Below are 14,902 nucleotides of genomic sequence, written 5' to 3'. Positions count from 1 at the left end.
GAAGAGATTGTGAAAAGGGAAATTATGGTTGCTGACACCACCTTCACCAAATAACCAAAGTCCATCAATCTTTGTCCCTGCCGTATGACTCTGCCAAAAGGGCACAAATAATTCTACCGAGAAGAAACACCAGAGGAACCCAGATGTGCTTGTTTGTTCCTGGATTGGGTCCTGGAACAGAGATAACTGTCAAATGCCACAAGTGCTGTGGGTTAGTCAAAGCAGTGCTCCACCAATGCTCGTTCCTGGTTCCGATCCTTGCACTGATGTTATGTAAGACGCTAACATTTAGAGAAGCTGCCCCAAGGATTACGGGAAATTGTGCTTTTGCAACATTTTAGAAAGTCTGAGATTATTTCAGTTCAAATGGAAAGTTTATCTTTAACGGAGAGAAGTTGGAGTCTGCGGCTTGCCAGCCCTTTGGGGATCTGAGCGTCCAAGCAGTGCGACCCTGGGCTCCACTCCCCCGCCTCGAGTGGGAGGCGTCGCGACTGAGCTGGGAGCTCCGCGCGGCCGACAAGCACCGCCCCCGGCCCGCTCTCCGCACAGCACCTCGCAGTCATGCCCCACGCAGCGCTATCCTCGCTCGTGCTGCTGAGCCTAGCCACTGCCATCTTCGCTGGTAAGCCGCCCCTGCAGCGCTCCGCGAGGGCGCAGAGTCCCCTCTCCTGCATGCCTTCCCCTCAGACCATCCTGCGCCCATCTCTCTGGTTGGGTGGCTTCCGAGAGCCAGACCAGGGGCAAAGGCCAAAGCTGAGGATCCCACTTCCAGCGTATCTGCATCCTCAGCTCAGAACCCCCAAGAAGGTTAGCTAGCTAGAGGGTAGAGCCCTTCAATAGGTGGCAGCAGGGACGGGGTGAGGCCTGAGGGTGGAGGGAGGAAACAGGCCCTGTCCCATGGTTAGTGGGCAAGTTGTTAAAACAGGAAAAGAGTTCAGCCAAATAACCCCTGCATCAAGAGGGAGGAGAAGCCAGACTTGGAACAAACACTGCGATTTAGAGACATTTTTAGTCGGCTGGTGTACAGTGACATCTGAAAAATTAGACATAATTAGTCACTTGCAAAATGACCCCCGAGGAACACAGACAATTCCACCAAAGCATGTGTTTTTCCTTAAACAAGCTTTCTGTGGGGGCATGCCAAAAATACGTAAATGGGGAAACCCTGGGGGAGATTTCCTTCCAAAAAAACACTACCAATCGAACCTTTCCGAGAATGAAAGGGCAAAGTAAACAAGAACTAAGTGGATGCTTGTGTGGGCTTCAGTAACAAGATTATGCAAGAGATTTTTGTCTCTTGGATTTCACTGCATTTTGAAATAAATTTCTGTATGAAACCTGCTGACAGCGGGGGGGGGGATATTTTAAAGGCCCTGGGTGAGTGGTGGAGACCAGTCACAGTGAACTGCTCAGAGCTTGCAAAGCTCTTTTCCTGGGTTCCTGTAGTGCAGCATGTATGCCTCTCCAGCAGAAGCAAGATGTGCGGTTTTACAACGCTGAGTTCTCCTTAGGCACTCCCTGGTTATCTGGGACGCCTGAACTCCCTCTTAGCTCTCTTTCTACCATCCCAGGCTATTTTTTTAAATACTTTTTGTTGTTGTTGTTGTTGTTATTGTTGTTGTTGCACCATGGAGTAACACAGTTGCACAATGGGTAAATATGCTTGTTTTGCAAATGACCTTCGTTCATTCAATCCCTGTAACCATATAAATCTAGGAAAGAAAAGACGCCATTAAGTTATCCTCTACCCTCCACAGGCACGCACGTAGGCATGCACGCACAAACGCATGCACACACACACAATGATAACCAGTTTAAAAAAAGGAAGAAAAATACATTCCTAGCCGATCTGGAAAGAGAATGACTTTCTAGGTTTTAGTATCACCTGTGAGGTTGTTTTGAACACTGAGAGAAGGATTATTCTTTTGTAAGTCTGTGTCTGGATTCACTCTGACCACTTCTCTCCCTCAGGAGACTTTCTAAAGATTACAGTAAAAACGAGCAAACTCCTCCCACACTAGTTATCCACCGTCTGTGCCCTCCAGTGAAGTGGAGACGGTACTTCATAGATCCGTTGTATCAAGCGAGAACTCTGTCTCTAGTACCTATCATGGGCCTGGGAAATCCTGGTCTCCTTCCTCTCGCTCTTACTGTGAAACGTGAAAGGTAATTGTATCAGCAGAAGATGTCCTGAGCATACACTCCACTGGCTGTACTTACTGAGCACATTTACATTCATGATGGCGAGAGCTCATCACGAATTAGAGTTAGCTTGAACAGCAAGATCTCAACACAAAAAGAACCCCAGTAATCTAGCATAAAGTGTACATTTAATGCTAAAGTGGAAACAGCGCTTATTTTTTTTCTCTATTACGTTGGAGTATGTTAGCAAACGTGAGCCTGTTGGTTTTGGATCTTAGCTCAAAATTCCCGATGGCTATGACATCATTTAACCTCCGAAGGTTTCCATGGCAGACCTGTACGGAGGTTCTCTGGTTTGGATTGGTTTGTTGTGGGTGCTGTTGGGGAGCTAAGCACAGATCCCCATGCTGGTGCCCACTGGGCCACCTCTCCAGATCTAGAGCCTCTGTGTAACAGTGCCCTTGCTCACCGGGATGCATGTGCCTGGGACTACGGGGTCAGGGATTGTGCACGGCTGGTGTGAGAGGAGTTGCATGGCTGGTATGAGAGGAGTGCTCATCCTGTGCATCCTGTGGGTCAGCTTCTAGGCCTCGGATTTTGAGTGGCTGGTACCTGCAAGGGATGGTTTCGGTGCCCCTGCCTTCTCTCTGATGTTAACTCATTACCCTCCCTGCTGTCACTGAGTTTCTCTACCCCGACCTTGTGGGAACTCTAACCTTCTGTTTCTTCTACACAGGCTGCTTACCCCCTTGTTGTTGGTGTGGTTATCCTCCCCCTACCATCTTCCATATCATGTGATATCCCAAGGCCTTCCTCAAACACCTGCGTTCTTGGTTATGTCTCAGTGCTTTATCTCCAGGGTCTGCTTTGTAGCCCACCACTCACCTTCCCCGGAAGAGGCTCTTTAACCGAAGGAGCCTTGCTGCCTTGAAGAGTTTCGCTTTATTTCGATGTGTCTTTAAACTTTATTTTATGATAAAATGATGAAACATGAGATGATTTTAAAAGTAGAGGTGTTAGCTGCACTGTGATTTCTTTTCAATCGTATCTTGGATCTTATAACCGAATTCAAAACATTTGTGACCTCTAAGTCGGTCAAGGTCACTTTTTCTTGCCATTGTAGATGGAACTCTATTTCAGGGGACAGTTTACGCCTCAGATTAGGCGTAAGAATTTTTTTTTTTTTTTTAGAAAATTTAAGTTTTCACACAAACAGGTAAACTTACAAATAGTTATTGTTTTAGGATTTCTCTCATTTTTTTGAGAAGCTTTTAAGAATTTGTTGCTGTGTTGAAAATCAATGCAGTCACTAAAAAGCCTGTGTTCCCCCCTGCATGGCTGTGTAAAGTTACAGACCAAACCCGCATATCTAATAAACCTACCTAACTCCTACGGGTGGTTTTCAGCATACTGCCTCACAAATCCATCTGGACAATAGGAGTCGTATTTGGCTTAAAACCAGGTCAAGAAGAACATTGTCTTCCTGCAACGTCTGTATAAGGAATGTGATTGTTTTCACAAGTAATTTTAGATTTTGAGGAGAAACCAGGAGATTTAAGTCATAAAAAAAAATGGACCAGTAATGCCCAATGAGAAAGGACGGATGACACAGCTCATCAGTCTATCACTAAGGATGGACATGACATCCTGGAAGGGAGGTGAGGAAGAGTGATGTAGAAAAAGGACCAGGTGTCAGGCGGCTTACGGTCCTTGGGATTGGGCAGACCTTGAAACCTGTGCACAGCCACAGAACCTATGGGTGGCTGGACATTTGGGCCAGCCTCTCCCTTCTGGACTCATTACACATGTAATAAACACCCTTCATCTCCCTCTTGTCTCGCTGAAGTTGGCCTATGGAGGGTGAGTGAGGCCAGCAAGAGAACAGAGAGTGTTACCAACTTGGGTTGGTAATAGAAAATCACCACAGAAAATAGGCACGCGGTAGTTTTCCCGTGGGGATTGCATTCATCTTAGCACGTGATACTTTCATCACCGCACATAATCTCTGTGGAAACTTTTGGACACACACTGACCTGTAGCACCAAGGCGAGGTTTCCTTTTTTAAACCAGAAGTACAACTAACGCTGACATGAGCCCAGGGAGAGGGCAGCTGAGGGCTCTGGGTGAGTCAACACTGTAGTTTCTGCTCTTATTACTTGTAGCCTCTTCTTTCTTTTCTCCGTTTTGGTCTTGTCTTCCACTGAAGGAGCCTTGGGTGTCCTATTTGCAATATCTGCCCTTGATATTGGGTCCTTAGCACTCCAAAGTATCTGTGATTGGCAGCCTCAAAGATGTTCCTGGAGCTTCTTATCACGTGGTGTTTACTTGCTTGCACCTCACTCCCACACTGAATAGGCATGGCCTATTTAATTGTGGTCGTTGTTTTTGTGTGTGTGTGTGTGTGTATAAAATTATGCACACTACAAACGGATACCCAAACAGCTGATGAAACACTATTTTTGGATTGCATTAGCATTTGAGAATTTCTCCACTGAGCCACTAAATGCTGAGATTAGCATTTGTGTCTGGAAGGCTTAGTGAAGGACATCTCCCCCTTCAGCCTGGGCTGGCATCATCTAGTCCCTTGAGACAGAACAGAAAGGCTGGGGAAGGTCGAATTCCTTTCCTGACTCAGCTGAGGCATCCATTATTTTCTGCCTTGAACTTGCTATAGGTACACCTGGTTCTCAGGCTTTGGGGCTCAGGTAAGGATTTATACCATTGTCCCTTCTCCATGACCCCATCCTCAGACTTTCAGACTAGGATTGAATAACGCCATCACATGTTCTCTAGCCTGCCAATGATAGATCATGAGTTATGTTTCTTGCTTGCTTGCTTCCATAACTGTGTGAGCTAGACAGGTAGATGTGTACGTAGATAGGTAGGTAGGTAGGTAGGTAGGTAGGTAGGTAGGTAGGGCAATGGATATAGATGATGGATGATGGATGGACAGATGGATAGATAGATAGATAGATAGATAGATAGATAGATAGATAGATAGATGATGGATGAATGATAGATGGATAGATAAATAAGTAGGTGATGGGTGGATGGATGGATGGACAGATAGATGATAGATGATGGATGGATAGATAGATGGAAGGATGGATGGATGGATAGATAGATGATGGATGGATAGATAGGTAAATAGACAGATGGATAGATGGATGGATGGATAGATAGATGATGGATGGATAGATGGATGGATAGATGGGTAGGTGGATAAATAGATGGACAGATGGATAGATAGATAATGGATGAATAGATAGATGATGAATAGATGGGGTAGATAGATAAATAGATGATGGGTGGGTGGATGGATAGATAGATAGATAGATAGATAGATAGATAGATAGATAGATAGATGCAGATTCTTATATTAGTGCTGTTTCCCTGGAAAATCCCAATACAATAGCCAAGAGGATGTTTCTGAAATGATTGACAACCAAGACTGGATTCTGTTAAGTCTGGCTTTTCTCTCTTGCCTTGAACCACCAATCCCTAGTGAGACCTAACACCTAACAGGAGTAACTTAGTGAAGGATGCATTTTGGTTCACAGTTTGAGGGCCATTCTGAGGCAGGAATCTGTGGCTGTGGTGACAGGAGTTTGAGGTTGCTGCCTCTCGTATCTCGGCAGATCAGAAAACAGCGGACAGACAGAAAATGAGACCTGGTTATAACCCTCAAGCCACTTCCTCCGGCGAGGCACCACTTTCTGAAAGTTTCACAACTCTCCAAAATAGAGCCACAGCTAGAGACCGAGTCTTGAAACACATGTGCTCAAGCCTGGATATTCATACTTGGTTCCCATGGCCATCTCATAATACCAAGTGTACTCAGTGCAACTTCTAGCATCCTCATAGAATTAACATTCCCAACGCAGTTATACAGGTAAACTCCTGACTGCAAGTCCCTGTGATATAGAAAAACAAAAGCTTATGTTTTCAGTGCACAGTGGCACAATGCGATTCTCATTCCTGAGAGGGAAGTAACAAGGAAATACTGGACCAAAGCAAGACTGAAACTCAACAAGGCCAATACGAAACCCGCAGCTCCATGTTTGGCAACTGGAATTCCAACAGCACAGCATCATCTGGGCTCCAACAGGTTTGGGTAGCGCTATCCCTTCAGCCCACAGCACAGATGGCCGTTCCCTTGGACCAGCTGCACTCAATGTCTGCCCCTTTTGTTGGTAGACATTCTATGTTTCTGGTGTCTCCCCTATCCTGAGATCTCTCCTGCATCCTAGGCCTCACCTTTATAGCTATAAACACCAACTCCAAGCTCCAAGCAAGGAGTCTGAGCCTGTCACACATGGCCTGGCTCTGGCAGCGTCCTGGAACCGTGGCTCAGTCCCCCATAATGCTTGCCCTCATGCTTGCATCTTGTGTGTCTACAGAAACAGCACCACATAGACACTGGTGAGTCCTGCTGCCGGATGATAACCGGGGCCTCTTGCTCCACAATCTACAGTAACCCCTCTATCTCTACGGCTGAACATAACAAACCACTTTCGGGTGCCCAGAATGTTTTCTGTTGAGGAGCACTTTTTCAAGTGAAAGGTCTTAAAACTGCATTGTTATAACCTGGTGCTCTCCGGGAGCAGTGTCTTGTTTTTTTTTTTTTTGGAGCTGGGGACCGAACCCAGGGCCTTGCGCTTCCTAGGTAAGCGCTCTACCACTGAGCTAAATCCCCAGCCCCCCAGTGTCTTGTTTTTACAGCAACTTTACTACTGTCTGTGTGAAGTATGTGTATGGGAGGCAGGGCTCTTGGATCATGCCAATCTCATTACCCATTACGGACAGACACTACCTGCTATACCCCATAAGCCATACCTGCCTTAGCCCCAACTCCCAACCTCCCTCCCTCTTTCATTGCCAAATGACACGTTTTTTCAAACCGTTGGGCTTCACTTCCTGCTTTCTCACTGGAAATCTGGCCAAGAGCAATCAGCAATAAAGCCATGCTACAGACCTGAATGGCATACAATTTAAACTTTTTCCCTATCAAACAAACCAGCCCTTTATGGTTTAATTCCCCCTGAATCAGGTTTTCAGGACAGAGGCAAAATGAAGCCAGTTTCTTTGCCAGACTATAACAAGACTGGTCCCGGAAACCTCGTGATCACAGCCTTCCTGACCGCATTTCTTTCTTCCTCACTCCCCCTGGGCTCACCCTTTAAGCTCAGCTTACAGCCTTCTAGGGCTGCTCTAGCCTCCAGCTCCACATTCTTCCTTCTAAAAACCTACAAAATATGGTCAGGTTTCTCCCAGCAGTAACAAGGACCCTAAATCTCATGATTACTGTGGTGAATTACTTTTCTCAGTGCTGTGACCAAATAAATACCTGAATAGAACAGGCGAGCATTTGTTTTGGTTCAGTTTGAGAGTCTGGGCCAGTATGGTCCAAAAGGCATGCTGGTAAATACGGATGGCTCCTGACTCTGATAGTGGGAGCGGACGGATGCTTGCTCATTTCTGTGGGCCAGAAGCATAGAGAGGACAGTTACGGATCCACACAAAACACTGCCACTTGCTTGAGAATTAAATGGTCAAGCCCACGAGTCCGTAAAGGACAATTCACATTCAAATCAAAACATATAGGGACTCCCCAGTATTACTGTAGTGAGAAACGGAGGTCTTCAGCCACACCAACTCACCCTTAGATACACCTTCCAGTAATCCAACTGTAGTTGAGTGACTGCTACCCTAGCCAACACATTGACTACATCTGCAAGGCAAAACTCCAGCCAAACAACACAAGAAAGCTAACACTTCTGGTTCTTCACTGGAGACACTGGAAGAGATGGTGTTTCTTGCCTTAAGGTGCTCATTTATTACAGAGCAGTAGATTGCCGATACACCAACTTAGATGGGTAGCCTCAATTTGAAAGAATCTAGAATTACCTGGGACACAGACCTTGGGGGATTAGCTTGATCGCATTGATTGAAGTGATAAGACTTAATGCCTAATGTGGGTGGTCCCATTGATTCTCTTACTGGGATCCTGGGCTGTGTAAGTACAGAAAGGTCTGAGAAGTAGTACACATGCATGGCCCTCTGCCTTCGGACGGGGCTGGAGTGGGACTAGCTGTTTCCAGCTCCTTCTGCCTGGAGTTGAGTGTCTTATCACAGCAACAGAAAATGAAACTAAGACACCGCCTAATGTGTTCTTTGACTTCCGTTGCTTTCATGTGTCTATCCCCACTTAAATTATACGCTGTAAGAAGACAGGGTTCTTCGCTGTGGACTTCCCAAGCACCTAGGTTGGACCTCTTTTCATGTCTCTTCTAAAGATAAGCTAACCTGGAACAGAGAAAACCTTAGTTAATAAACCTGAGTTCCTGTTGGGGTCAGACTTTCCCTACCAGGGTGTGGGGCGGCTTTGGATAAAGTTGCTAGCCCAGAGCCATGCACCACCTCACTCCTATGTCTGGTTCTCGGGGTCGTGTTCCAGACTTCAGAGTAGCTGTTAGTGATGTTACAATAAAATTAAGACCTGTTCTCTGCTGACTTGCCACTAGTAATCAAACTGGAGAAATAGGTCACTACAAAATAAAAGCATGCTGAGTGTGTCCAAGGCTTCGAGTAGTAAAGACAGCCTCTTTTGAATTAGAATGGCTAGCTATGGGTCTTTGTTGTTTAAGAGATGTCTTTTCTAAAAGCCCTTACAGGCCCAGGACTCACCTGACCCCTCTTGTCTTATGTGGTCTTAACTCGTAATACTGTTGAAACAGCAATAAAATTTCACTAATTTCAGCATGAACTGGGGGTGGAGGGCATCAGAAACCTAGAATTCTCCAAGTCAGCTCTTTCTAGTGTCAGTCATGCAGGCAAGGCTCTTGGGGACATTGCTTTGTTACTGTGATTGGGAACCATAGGATGTCCATATAGTTAGTCCCCAATGAAGGGATGGATAAATGCATACCTTATACAGCAACGAGAAATAGTAGCCCACAAATAAAAACAAGTGAACGTCATAAAAGTAATATTTATCAAAAGAAGCCAGACACAACAGTACATTGTGCCTGATCTCATTACTGTAAAATCCAAAACAAGAAAAGCAAACCTATGGTATTCTAAGTTAGAAAAACGATTTCATTTTGGGAAGGGGCGGTGACCCAACAAGGTTAACATTCTGTTTCTTCATTTCGCTGATGATGATGATGATGATGATGATGTGTGTGTGTGTGTGTGTGTGTGTGTGTGTTTGTTTCATTTTTGAACACTCACCAAGCTCTATAGTTGTGGCTTGTGCTTCTTTATGTATGCTGCCTTCCATGACAAGTTTACATTTTAAAAAGTGTACTAGTGTGGGCTCTAGCAGTAGGTCAGTTCAGTTAAACTTGGAGATACGAGAAACTATTGAGTTTCTGAAAGGAACTTCTGAACTCGGGGCAAAGCATTTGAAGAGGATGGAAATAAATTGGCATTCGAAGGTGGAAAAGAGGATTTATTCACTTAGCCAAGTATTTGAAATCCTTAGTGTAGGCCCCTATCCAGGGGAGGAAGGCATGAAGAGTGACCGTGATTGAGAACATATTCTGGGAATCTTGCATCATATTAGACATTGTGCTGTGTGCGTAACATGCCTTATCTAATGCTAACAGCAATGATCCAACTGTCTTAGTTAAGATTTATATCGCTGTGAGGAGACACAATGGCTACTCCAACTCTTATAAATGATAGCATTTAATTGGGGCTGGCCTACAGTTCAGGGGTTTACTCCATTGTCATCAAACAGATATGGTGCTGGAGAGGGAGCTGAGAATTCTACATCCGTATCAGCAGACAGCAAGGAGAGAGAGAGAGAGAGAGAGAGAGAGAGAGAGAGAGAGAGAGAGAGAGAGAGAGAGAGAGACTGACACTGATTGGGCCTTGCCTGAGCATCTGAAACCTCAAAACCCACCCCTAGTGATGCACTTCCTCCAACAAGGCCACACCTACTCCAACATGGCCACACACACACCCCTATGAGCCTATGGGAGCCATTTTTATTCAAACCACTACACACACCAAATAGACATTCATCCCTTTTCTCCCCAAGAAAACAAGATAAGCTGTTCTAACACCTAATGCTTGCTCTTCCTGCCCATTTACATCATCAATGGATGGTAGCTTATGAGAGAGAGTTCTGTGTGCTAATGATTGCAACTGCAAGCTGGAATAGACTCCCGTGCTGATATTGGAAAAAGAGTTGATACAGAAAAAGAGTCTGGTCCTTCCAGGATGAAAAGATAAAGAAAATATTCATGACCGAGAAGTAGATTTAAAGACATAAAAGTCTTTGGTTTTTTGTTTTTTGGTTTGTTTTTTTTTTAAGTTTTTTTTATTTATGTTTGTTTATTATAAGTATGCTGTAACTGTCTTCAGACACACCAGAAGAGGGCATCAGATCTTATTACAGATGGTTGTGAGTCACCATGTGGTTGATAGGATTTGAACTCAGGACCTCTGGAAGAGCAGCCAGTACTCTTAACCACTGAGCTATCTCTCCAGCCCCCAAAATCTTTATTTTTATTTTAACTTTCTAAACTTTTTTTCCTGGTCTTTTGAGACAGGGTTACTCAGTATAGCCAGCCCTGACTGAACTGAACTTGCTTTGTAAACCAGGCTGGCCTCAAACTCAAGAGAGATTTGCCTGCCTCTGCCTCCCGAGTGCTGGGATTAAAGCCGTGTGCCACCACTGCCCGACAGAAGTCTTTTTTAAAAGGTCAAGCATTCATAGGTGGAGCAGAGATGGAGGGTACAGCAGAGGTGGCTGGGTGCTACCTCTTGGGAAGAGAAGGCTCCTGGCTGTTCTGGTACAAGCCTTTCACTAACTTTGCCTTCAAGTCCTCCCAACTTTCCTACCGCACATCTGTCATCTCTAGCCCCTTGGTCTTTCTGGATGTTATTGCTTTGTAGATCTTAGGATCATGCCACCAGATTGTCACAATGTGTAATGCAAGTGTTTATAAAACAGTAGGAAGGGGGCTGGCAAGATCCGTGTGTAAGGGTGCCTGCCACTGGGCCTGAAGACGCAGTTTGAAACCATGGACCCACATGCACACACTCACACACACACTGAATGTATATATATATTCTCTATGAGTTTTAGGCCAGCCTGGTTTACATGGCCAGTTCCAGGCTAGCCAGGGCTACCTAGTGAAACCCCGTATCAAAGCAAACAAACAAAATAATCAATATGGAGGAAAGCCATATAAAATGAATTATATATATAAAATGAATTCTATCGTGGAGTACCTCCTCATCCTAGCATGTTGTGGATGATTTCACTGATAAAATTGGCAACATGCAACTCATCCTGGGGATGATTTTAAGTGAAATAGTCACTAGTTTGTCCTAGTTGACATATGAGTGGCCTTAAAGACTGGTGAGACTTTTAACCCAGTGTGAGTGTGATGTAACAGTTCCCTTTATGATCCAGCAATCTTGCTTTGTCATCACATGACAGCTAATATAATAGAGCCAACAGGAAAAGGAAAACATGGTATCTTAGGGTTTCCATGACTGTGAAGAGACATCATGACCAAGGCATCCCTGATAAAGGAAAACATTTGATTGTGGCTGGCTTATGGTTTCAGAGGTTCAGTCCACTAACATCATGGCAGAAAGCATGACAGCACACAGGCAGACATGGTGCTGGAGGAGCCAAGAGTTCTGTATCTAGATCCAAAGGCGGCAGCAGGAGACTCTATTCAACCCTGGGCAGGGCTTGAAAGCCCCACCTACACAGTGACACACTTCCTCTACCAAGGCCACACCTCCTAATGGCGCCACTTCCCATGAGCCAAGCATATTCAAACCACCACACATGATATGAGAAACACTTTCCTTTCTTGACTGACTTCTGCTCACCCTTCATCTTCCAGAGAACTGAGAAATAATCTATTTTGGTGGCAGTGTTCTTCTCTCTACTGTTGGAGACCAAGGTCAAGTACTAACGATAACTTCTGTCATAGTCTGAGTTCCGTAAAAATCCAGAACGTTGAATTAATTGAGATTAATGTGGCTGATTACTCAGCTCTGATCTTTTTAGGAGTGCTTACTTCTATCCCTTTATATGAAATTATAACTCATACAGAATGTAAAAGTAAAAGGATATAGGTAAGATCTTGCTGACTTTATGTCCACTGAAATTAATAACTCCCCTTTCATTCCTCCAACGTATTTCAGTGAAATCAAGTTCTTACAGACTTCATTTTGCATAGAATGATAAGTGATGATATTCTGGGTCATAGGCTTAGAAGTTTATATCTTCATAACAAACAACGAAACCATGGAGTTATGAAATCTCTGTTAATAAGATGTTAAATTAAGGTCATTCAGGGCTTGAAAAATATAGCTTAGTGGGAGAGCAGGTGGCCAAGAATACATGAATCCCTAAATTCAAATCCTAACCATCACCCCCAAGACACACACACACACACACACAAACACACAAAATCACTAGAAGAAAATAAAAGAAGACATGAACATCAGTCTTGTTTACTTGTGTAATAGTAAAATTTGCCTGAATATTCATCATTTTCTAGATATGAGTTCTTGCAAGGAGAATTTGAACAAAAAGATTTTGCAAAATTCTCAAGGCTTTAAAAATTATAATAATAATAATTATTATTATTATATTACAAAGAAAGCCTTCAGAGAGTTATTTGCAATTTATATAATATTTATTTCTATATAGAGTATTATAATTTCTTTTAACTGTGTTCCAAGAATTGATGGCACAAGCCTTTAACTCTGACTAGTTCATTTCCTTGCTAGCTGGTTTGGCTTGGTGACGGTGCTTAATTTGTACATCAGAATTGCTAAACAATCAAGAGACAGACATAACCACACTATGAATTCAGAAGTGAATCACTGGCATATTTTTTTTCCTACATGTAAAATAGAGAAAAACAAGTTCCTTTTTTTCACTGGTTGATTTGTTGTTTTAACAAGGAAATGACTTGTGTGAATTCGTGGAGTTTTAATATTCAATATCCTTAGCATCTGAAACTCATATTAATAGTATTTTTTTTCCCAAACAGACTGTCCTTCGTCCATCTGGGTTCAGTTCCAAGGCAGCTGTTACACTTTTCTTCAAGTAACCATCAATGTGGAAAACATAGAGGATGTCAGAAAGCAGTGTACTGATCACGGTAAGGAGCTTTAAAAATAGTAGTGTTCCTAACATCTTTTAACCGTGTCCCGAGAATTGATGTGCAGACAGTAGAAATGGACATATATTTTCTCTCTGGTTGGGAGACAGTTGTTGTATAGCACTCCCCAATTCGTAGTCACAGAACCATAAAGCACATCAGGACCTAGTGGCTGTGTGTGCTGTTGACGGTGCCACGTGAGAGACGGAGAGGCCAATAACCTACAGTTGTGGTTCTCAATCTCCCAATGCTTCAACCCCTTAATACAGTTCCTCATGATGTGTTGACCCCAACCATAAAATTATTTTCATTACTACTTCATAACTGTCATTTTGCTACTGCTATGAATCAGTATCTGTGTTTTCCAATGGTCTTAGGTGACCTGTGTGAAAGGGTCAGTTGATGCCAGAAGGGGTCTTGGCCCAACGGGTGAGAACTGCTAACCCAGAGTAAGCCTGTCTCATGTGTTCACTGCCCTCCAACAGAGGACAGTCCTCAGGAGTTCTTGCGCAGAATGTCAATGAGAAGGAATGAGGAGTTTTTCCTAAAGAATCTTTTACCCAAGTTTTCCAAATTGCTTTTTGAATTCTGACCCTGAATAACATATACAACATATAGGACCTTAAACAGATGTTATCAGCCTACAACCACAAGATGCTCACAACATGTCCTGTGCATGACGAATTGTAGCTTTTTCATCAATTCTATTAGAACTAATTGTGCAATTTCTTTCTCTTTCTCTCTTTCTGTCTCTCTTTCTCTTTTTCATGGAACAGACATGAGAAGGGAGACAGGGGAGAATGTTTGAAAATCAGAACTATCCATTCAACTTAGCTTGGAAAAGGAGAGGACATGGAGAGTCCAAGGCATAACAAGATTGATTACACTTTCTTTAAAATATTTATTTTATGTGGGTTTTTGTTGCTGTTGGTTTGGTTGGCTGGTTCGTTGGTTGGTTTTGGGGACAGAATTTTCTCTGTGTAACCCTGGCTGTCCTGGAATTCACTCTGTAGACCAGGCTGCCCTCCATCTGCCTACCTCTGTCTCTCTAGTGCTGGGATCAAAGGCATGTGCCACCACTGTCCGGCTCTCTCTTATGTGTATTAATGTTTTGCCTGCATGTGTGCCTGATGTGTGAGGAGGTCAGCATCGGAGGGCGGGTCTCCAGGAACTGGAGTTACAGTGGGCTGCGAGCCACCGTACGGGTGCTGGGAATCAAACCCCGGTGCTTGACTGCAGCAACAAGCGCTCTAACTCTTGAACCTTCTTCATTGTGTTCTTAAATGAAAACTACATTTAAACAAGCTGAGTACTCATGTAAACGGCCTGATTACATGAATTCAAATGACCTCAAAACACATAATTAACTTGATAGCGAGGCTAGGTAAAAGTTCTGTTAGTGAGAGTAGACGATAAGTATTTTCTGGAAAATTCGTTCCCACTGTGTACCAAGTCTGGCACTGTGCACTTCATAGATTACATGGCTTTACCTATCATAACAAACCTATTGATATCATACTCATAACACACCTATTGAGCTGTTTATTTTGTCTCCTTTATCAAAATTAAATTCAGGCATTTGTTCCAGATCACACAGATTAATAATAACAGAA

General features: G+C 43.8%; 1 protein-coding gene across 1 annotated transcript in view; it reads left to right on the top strand.

Moving 5' to 3' along the window:
• The first annotated feature begins 325 nt into the window (after positions 1-325).
• Cd302 (CD302 molecule) overlaps positions 326-14,902 on the top strand; it is a 33,690-nt gene continuing 19,113 nt past the window's right edge. Inside the window, exons 1-2 of the mRNA NM_001013916.1 lie at positions 326-622; positions 13,179-13,289. Coding sequence (NP_001013938.1) covers positions 562-622; positions 13,179-13,289 — 172 coding nt within the window. The 5' untranslated portion in view covers positions 326-561. The remainder of the gene's footprint in view (positions 623-13,178; positions 13,290-14,902) is intronic.

This window comes from Rattus norvegicus, chromosome 3, assembly GCF_021556685.1.
Source record: "Rattus norvegicus strain SHRSP/BbbUtx chromosome 3, alternate assembly SHRSP_T2T, whole genome shotgun sequence".
In the NCBI taxonomy this organism is placed as follows: domain Eukaryota; kingdom Metazoa; phylum Chordata; class Mammalia; order Rodentia; family Muridae; genus Rattus; species Rattus norvegicus.
This window is presented reverse-complemented; position numbering and strand designations above follow the sequence as displayed.